This window comes from Camelus ferus, chromosome 32, assembly GCF_009834535.1.
Source record: "Camelus ferus isolate YT-003-E chromosome 32, BCGSAC_Cfer_1.0, whole genome shotgun sequence".
NCBI classification, from domain to species: Eukaryota; Metazoa; Chordata; class Mammalia; order Artiodactyla; family Camelidae; genus Camelus; species Camelus ferus.
Genome location: NC_045727.1, coordinates 20,695,114 through 20,703,126, shown reverse-complemented (window position 1 = coordinate 20,703,126; position 8,013 = coordinate 20,695,114). Strand labels below are relative to the sequence as shown.

General features: G+C 52.5%; 1 protein-coding gene across 2 annotated transcripts; it reads left to right on the top strand.

The window, feature by feature from the left end:
* Nucleotides 1-8: 8 nt before the first annotated feature.
* PGAM5 (PGAM family member 5, mitochondrial serine/threonine protein phosphatase) lies at nucleotides 9-7,585 on the top strand. 2 transcript variants are annotated; one of them, XM_032471948.1, is made up of 6 exons: nucleotides 9-365; nucleotides 3,849-4,027; nucleotides 5,150-5,275; nucleotides 5,353-5,441; nucleotides 5,578-5,711; nucleotides 6,563-7,585. In XM_032471948.1, exons 1-6 carry the CDS (start codon nucleotides 175-177, stop codon nucleotides 6,711-6,713), a joined length of 870 nt encoding a protein of 289 aa, XP_032327839.1. In that variant the 5' UTR covers nucleotides 9-174; the 3' UTR covers nucleotides 6,714-7,585. The 2 variants fall into 2 exon arrangements, with proteins under 2 accessions (XP_032327839.1, XP_032327840.1); XM_032471949.1 differs by having other exon boundaries at nucleotides 126-365; nucleotides 5,581-5,711.
* The last annotated feature ends 428 nt before the right edge of the window (nucleotides 7,586-8,013 follow it).

Genomic DNA, 8,013 nt, shown 5'->3' with positions numbered 1-8,013 from the left:
AGAACCGCCGCCGCGCCGCCTCCGCTCCCGGAAGTCGCCGCGGCGGGGCGGGGCGATCCCGCCGGACCTCGCGCCGCCCGCCGGCCGGAAGCGCGCTCCCGGCGAAGCGTGACCCTCGCGGCGCGCCGTCTGGCCCCGTGAGCGCCTGCGCGGAGGCGGCGCGGACTGGCCGGCATGGCGTTCCGGCAGGCGCTGCAGCTGGCGGCCTGCGGCCTGGCTGGGGGCTCGGCCGCCGTGCTCTTCTCGGCTGTGGCGGTGGGGAAGCCCCGCGCTGGCGGGGACGCGGAGCCGCGCGTGGTCGAGCCCCCGGCGTGGGCGGGGGCCGCGCGCCCCGGGCCCGGCGTCTGGGACCCCAACTGGGACAGGTGCGGGGCGCGCGGTAGAGCCCGGTGGTCCCCGGCGACCGGCGGCGGGAGCCTTCCCGGACCCGACGTTGCGCTGGGTCGATGTGGTCGGCTCAGCAGAGTGGCGGGCGGGCTGGCATGCAGGTTTCTCTTTCGGTTCTGGCGGCGAGGCTGGCTAGGGCGGCCCTCGACCCCTCTGCTAAACCCCGCCCTGGTCCGCCCAGAGGGTCGTTCTGAGGGACAGCACTGTGATGCCGGGACAGCGCCCGCACTCCGGGAAGCCCGAGGGTCGTTTTCAGCCCCAGCCGGAGGGCTTGGGCTCCGTGGGCTCTCAGGCTTGTTACCCTCTCTCAACTGAGCCCTCAGACTGGCTTAGGGCATGTTGACTCCGTATGTGCGACACGGCTGAGAACGAGGTGGGTGTGGGTCCTGAGAGGGGCCGCTGCGGGAAGACGGCCAAGGACAGGACTAGCAGCCATCTTGAACGGGAACCGGAGCCTCCGGGGGTCTTGGTCCCCACCTGGCCACTACCTGTCACGGTCTTACTGAGCACTTGAACTGTGGCTCCCGTGGGAAACAATTTTTAGTCTTACTTAATGTTAATTAAATTTCAGAGCCAAAGCAGTGCATGTTGTGTTGAAATGATATTTTTGATACACTGGAGTAAATAAAGTGAGATGGTGAAATTTCACCTGTTTCTTACTACTTTGTAAATGTGGCTACTTGGAAATTTAAAATTACATATGTTGCCGGTGTTCTGTTTCTATTGGACAATACTGCTCTGGAGTCTGAGAGTGGCCACGTGGGATGGTTCACCCAGTCCCAGCTCTTTACTGCTTGACGCTTCTGAGAGTGTGGCAGCTAATGTTTATTGTTAGCCTAGTTGTATCAGGAACATTATAGGTGTTTTTTTTAACCTTTAATTTTTTAAAAGATACACTTAACACTATTTTTTTTTACATATCAGCTTATTTCTGTTGTTTATCTTTTTTAACACTTTTATTGTGGTATGATTCCTATACAGTAAACTACATATATTTCAGATGTACAGTTTGATGAATTTTGATGGGTGTACACACCCATGAAACCACCACCACAATCAAGACAGCTAACATTTCCATCACTCCCCAAGAGGTGCACATTTCATATTCCCAGTTCATCCCTTCCCACCCTCTTTACTCGCTGGTTATCATAAGTTTGTTTTCTATGTCTGTGAGTCTGTTTCTGTTTTGTAGATAAGTTTATTTGTATCCTTTTTTTAAGATTCCACATGTAAGTGATATATGATATTTTTCTTTCTCTTTTTGACTTTACTTAGAGTGATGATCTCCAGGTCCATCCATGTTGCTGCAAATGGGATTATTTTATTCTTTTTATGGCTGAGTAGTATCCCATTGTATAAACACACCACAACTTTTTTACCCAGTCATCTGTCGATGGACATTTGGGTTGTTTTCTTGTCTTGGTTATTGTAAATAGTGCTGCTGTGAACATTGGGGTGCACGTGCCTTTTCAAATTATATTTTCTTCCCGATAAATGCCCAAGAGTGGGATTGCTGGATCACAGGGTAGGTCTATTTCTAGTTTTTTGAGGAACCTCCACACTGTCCTCCATAGTGGCTGCACCAATTTACATTCCCAACAGTAGTGTAGGGGAGGGTTCCTTTTTCTCCACACTGTCTCCAGCATTTATCATTTGTGGATTTTTTTTTACTTTTCTTTTTTCAGTTTTATTAGGTAGACTTCTTACAATTTGCGCATATACAGTGTACTGCATATAAATACATATACACAATATACTGCACATGTATTTTAAAAATTTACATATATGTACTGTTCATTGTTTCTAAGAATGTAAAGCTTTAGCTTTTTAAACTTAAATAGTTATCAAAGGAATAAAGCCAATCATTTGTGGAGTTTTTTTTAATGATGGCTATTCTGACTGGTGTAAGGCGATATCTCATTGTAGTTTTGATTTGCATTTCTCTTACAATTAGTGTTGTTATCTTCATGTGCCTGTTGGCCATCTGGATGTCTTTGGAGAGATGTCTATTTAGGTCTTCTGCCTGTTTTTTGATTGGGTTGTTTGCTTTTTAGATATTAAGCTGTATGAGCTATTTGTGTATTTTGGAGATTACTCCCTTGTCGGTTGCATCATTTGCAAATATTTTCTCCCACTCTGTAGGCTGTCTTTTTGTTTTGTTGTTGGTATCCTTAGCCATGCAAAAGCTTTGGAGTTTAATTAGATCCCGTTTGTTTATTTTTGCTTTTATTTCCATAACTTTAGGAGCTGGTCTGAACAAAATACTGCTGTGATTTATGTCAAAGAGTGTCCTGCCTGCGTTTTCCTCTAGGAGTTTTACATTTAGGTCTTTGATCCATTTTGAGTTCATTTTTATATATGGTGTTGAAGAATGTTCCAATTTCAGTCTTCTACAAGTAGCTGTCTAGTCTTCCAGGCACCATGTATTGAAGAGACTGTCTTTTCTCTATTGTATATTCTTGCCTCCTTTGTCATATGGGGCCCGGTTATATCGCGAGCACACCCCCCCTACTGTCCTGCTGTGGTTACCTCTTTATGTTTCCAGTTGAAGATAATCTTTTTTGCTAGGTTCCAGTCTTTTTCCCAATGGTTATTTAGCAGTCAGTTGTGGTTTTGTTCTAGCTGCGAGGAGAGGCGAGCTCGTGGTCCTACCATTCCTCCATCTTGACTGGAAACTCCAGAAAACTTATTTTAGAATAGCTTTATATTTACAGAAAAATTGCAGAGATGGTAGGGTTCTGGCTACTCCACACCTGACTTCCTGTGTTATGAACATCATACACTGATGTGCAGTGTTTGTCACAGTCAGTGAAGCAATACAGAGAGGTCATTATCACCTGATGTCCATCGTGCTGTGTCTGCGTGCTGCTGTCCATCGTGTCGTCGAGGATCCCACCTGAGCGTTGTCCTGTCCCCTTGGCTCCTCTTGGCTTTGACAGTTTCTCAGGCTTTCCTTGTTTTGATGACCTTGACAGTTTTGTGCAGTGCTGTTTAGAGATTTCATAGAATGTCCTTCCATTGGGATTTGTCTGTTTTTATCATGATTAGACTGGTCATAATTTTCTTTTAAACATCAGTACAATCTTGCAGATTTCTTAGGCTTTCTAAGGAAATAGCTTCAGTCTGAGGTTAAAGGACTTGAGTTAGTGCCAGGCTCCAGCTTTACTAGTTGAGGGTGACATGCTGTATTTGCTCGTCGGGTCTAGATTTATGGGCAGGGGGGTGACTGTCCATGCTGGAAAATTCCAGAGCCTAATCCCATGAAATCTCCAGCCTCTTCCTGAGGAATGAGGTGTGCTCCAAGAAGCTGGCCTCTGGGGCCAGAGACAGAGAACAGAGCACTGAGGGCACTGGCTTCTGCCCTGTGCTTTCCCAAGAGGGAAAGACTGTCTTGTCAGAAATACCCAAGGGTGACTTGTGAACAGGGTCAGAGGACACACTGTCTCGTATTTCATCATTAGGCGAGAACCACTGTCCCTGGTCAACCTGCGGAAGAGGAGCCTGGAACCTGGAGAGGAAGAGCTGGCATCCAGGCTGGACCACTACAAGGCCAAGGCCACGCGGCACATCTTCCTCATCAGGCACTCCCAGTATCACGTGGACGCCTCCCTGGAGAAGGACCGCACGCTGACGCCCCTGGGTACGTGGCTGGGCCTGCCAGACCCCCAAGGCCGGCCTCCTTGAAGGTACCCCTGGGCGCTGGGCCTCCTTGGACCTGTGTCAGCCGAGGTTCGAGTGTTGTTATTATCAATAATTAATTCTCAGCCTCATCTGACACAAGACAGGCCTTGAAAACATGTTCATCTTTAAAAATATTACGGTGCGTCTTCCTGCAGGCGAGAGGTGCTCTGCAGGGCAGTTTCAGTTTCAGGGTGCCCTGTCTTGCTTGAGTTGTTCTCTTGCTTAAGATCTGCATCTGCAAGTCTGCCTGGTAAACAGACGGGCAGATGGGGTGAGGGCAAGCCTCGCAGCCCCGCCCAGAAGCGGTGCCCATCGCAGCATCCTGCCTGGTGTCCAGCGCTGCTGGGCCCTCCCTTCCACCTCTGTCTTCCTGCCCATGTGCACATGTGCCCGTAGGAGAAGGTCCTGGGAGAGGAGAGGAGGCGAGGTGCAGGGCAGTCTGAGGTACAGTTTACACTTTTAAAAATTTCTTTGTTGAATGGGACATCCCCACTTGTGTGTGAAGGGGCTGGTGGCCTGTCCCCCGGCAGGCTGTGCCCACCACCCTGGGCACAGATGGGACGTGAAGCTGCATCTGTGGTGTCGGGAATCCAGCTGGACTGACTTCCCGAGGACGTTTCAGCTGGACTTCAGGATATATCTGAGAAAAGCATTTGTATTTGCACCCAGTCCATCCGTCCTTAGCAGGGCTGAATTGTCCCCTCTTTGCCTGCCCACATCTGTGATGGTTGCACAGCTGGCAGTCACCAGGTGGTCACTGGCGCACTGAGACCCAGTCTTTAGACAAAGTTGAGTAGGAATGGTGTGAGGGATCCAGCAGGACCCACCCACACTTCAGCCACCCTCAACTGTGGTCATTGTTTTCGGTGTTTTTTCCTGATGGGGCTGAAGGTGGCTGGTTTGTCTCGTTGAGTTTACCTGTTGAATGCCTGGCCCCTTCATCGTAATGGCCTGAGCCCCGGGAGCCCTGCCTGTCTTGTCCCCCAGCCCTCACAGTACTTGGTGAAGACCAAAGGATTTGTGCAGTAAACAAAGAGGAACTCCGGCGACATCTAATTCTCCAATGTGTCTCACCCTCCAGGTCGAGAGCAGGCTGAACTAACTGGCCTCCGACTTGCAAGCTTGGGGTTGAAGTTTAATAAAATCGTCCACTCCTCCATGACCCGTGCGGTAGAAACCACTGACATCATCAGCAAACACCTGCCGGGTGAGTGCTGGGCGGCCTGGGGCCCCCGCCAGGCAGGGTGCGGCTTCCCCGGCGCTAAGCACGGTGCCTTTCCACAGGCGTCTGTAGGGTCAGCACGGACCTGCTGAGGGAAGGCGCCCCCATCGAGCCCGACCCCCCCGTGTCCCACTGGAAGCCGGAGGCTGTGGTAAAAACTGCCCCCCTCGCCCCCGCTGGGAGCAGCCGCCACACCGGGGGCGGCCAGCTCCTGCTCCTGGCTGCTGTGGGCCCTCCTCTCCTGACCCTGCTGCCGCCATGCCTACGGTTCCTCTCTCTGCCCCCAGCAGTATTACGAAGACGGAGCCCGGATCGAGGCCGCCTTCCGGAACTACATCCACCGTGCGGACGCCAAGCAGCAGGAGGACAGCTACGAGATCTTCATCTGCCACGCCAACGTCATCCGCTACATCGTGTGCCGGTGAGGGTCCCCTTGGTGCCCTGGGCCCGCCTCCCCTGCCAGCCTGCTCCAGGCCCGATCCGGGTGCTGCTAGGAGGAAGGGGTCAGGAAGAGGGGTGTCAGGCAGGCCTGGGCCCGCACGCGGCTCCGGGAGCCGGCACATCAGCTCTTTGACTAGGACGGTGCCCTGAAAGTGGTGACAGTGACACTGAGACTTTAGAAAGCAGCGTGGAGGTAGTCACTCCTTTGTCAGCAAAACCCTTGATGGGAGAATGTCGGCTGATGCTGCAGGGCCTGCCCTGGGCGCCGCCCATCCGCCCGGCATCGTTTGCTGTCTCACGCGTGGTCTTCGCTGTGCTGCGCTTTTCAGCAGATACCAAGTGGGCCTTTTATTTTCGATGGGGATTTAATTTTTTTTCTTAATGGGGATGTTTTTAAATGGGGATTGAACCTTGTGCATGCTAAGCCTGTACTCTACCACTGACCTAGCTCTACCCTCCCCACAAAAAGGCCTTTTTCTGAGCGTGAGAATGCTGCTGGGCAGTGGGAGCCAGGGCAGCAGGGGACCTGCTCGTGCTTACACTGGTACGAAACCAGTGCGTTTCTGACTCGCCTGCATGTCCTGAGTGGAGTTGAGCCCCTGTCCCAGACAGGTCACCTCACCCTGCTGTGACCCATGGGTTGGTGTCACCAAGCAGCGCCTTCCCGAGAAACCCCCTGCTGGGAAGCGGGAGGTACTCAGGGATGTGGCCCCAGCCCCAAGAAAGCCTACTGAGGCCTCCTTACCTGGGGCTGGGGCTCTGAGCTTCGCCGAGACCCTGCCTGTCTCCCAGAGGAAGCCCTCATTCCTAGCACTTCTCTCCTTGGTCCAGGGCCTTGCAGTTCCCACCGGAAGGCTGGCTCCGCCTCTCCCTCAACAATGGCAGCATCACCCACCTGGTGGTCCGTCCAGACGGCCGCGTGGCACTCCGGGCCCTCGGGGACACAGGGTTCATGCCCCCGGACAAGATCTCGCGCTCCTGAGGGGCCCCCAGCCAGGCCCTGGCGTGGGTGCCACCAAGCACACAGGCCCCTCCCTCCATCTTCCCTCCGCGGGCTTCACCGCGGCCAGTCCCGTCACTCCAGGATGTGGCAGTGGAGCAGAAGTGTCCTGAACTTTTCAGTACTTGCGGCCCGGGATGGGCAAGGGAGACATTTGGGTCCGATCTGCTTGATTTCTCGCAGGGTCTCTGCCTCGCTCTTGTCCTGCAGGACGAGCCACGGGGTCTTGGGGACTGGGTGAGGCCTCAGAAGCCATCCTGGTGGAGCCGCAGGGCCCCGTCCAGGCTCCGTCAGCAAAGCCTGTCGGCAGAACCCGGGGAGGAGGGCGCCAGTGCTTCCTTCGTAACTTATTTCGCTTCACACATTTCTTTCCATTTCTTAAAACTCTGGTCACTTAACTATTTGTCAGTTAAGGATTTTCTGCATTTGGGTTCTTGCCTTGAAAACCAGTCTCTCACTTGAGTTACTCCCCAGATTCTGTTGGATCGGGGCTCAAGTGTGTCATTAGGCCTTTGCGGACATGGGAGCCCCTGGCAGGTGAGGGCAGTGACGCACCTGAAGGTGTCGCAGGAAAGGGGCTGGGCAGTGATGGCCCAGGAGGGAGTCTGGTTTCTATAAAATGTCTGACTCACAGTTCAGTCTTTGTTTGCCTCTGGCTGTTCATCTTTTGTGCTTATATTTAGATATGATGTATCCATCCCAAATTTCCACTAATATAGGGAAAACTACAGTTTCTGTGGAGTGGTTGTGAACATTTTCTGCAATCAGTGCAACTAATTAGGATATTTGATCCATTTCTCCGTCAACTTTGGAAATGACTACAAAATAAAATTTTATTATACTGGTTTTTCAAAGTGCTGAGTGTTTTAAAGAGAACAAGAAGCCTGTGCAGCAGGACACACGGCAGCCCTGACTTGCTGAAACAGTTTTAGCAGGAGGCTCTTCTCCCCAGTGTTTTGTGGACCCTGGGCTGACGGTTTTGCTGGGTGGTCTGCCCACCAGGGCCTCAGTGAGAGGCCCTGACCCAGGATGGTGAGCTTGGTAAGAGGTTTTCTGAAAGCAGCAACCACGCAGCATTTTGTAGCGATAGTTCCAACAAGTTAGCCAGGGGCTGTGCTGACTTCCAAGACCAGAAAAGTCACAGGTGGCTTCCAGGTCTGGCCTCAGACCGTAGTGCCACAGGCCCCGCCTCTCTGTTCCCTCAGGCCTGCACGGCCACCTCGCTCTCCAGTCACAGGCCTGTCTTTCCAGTGGCGTTTCCACCCTTCACACTTGACCTTTG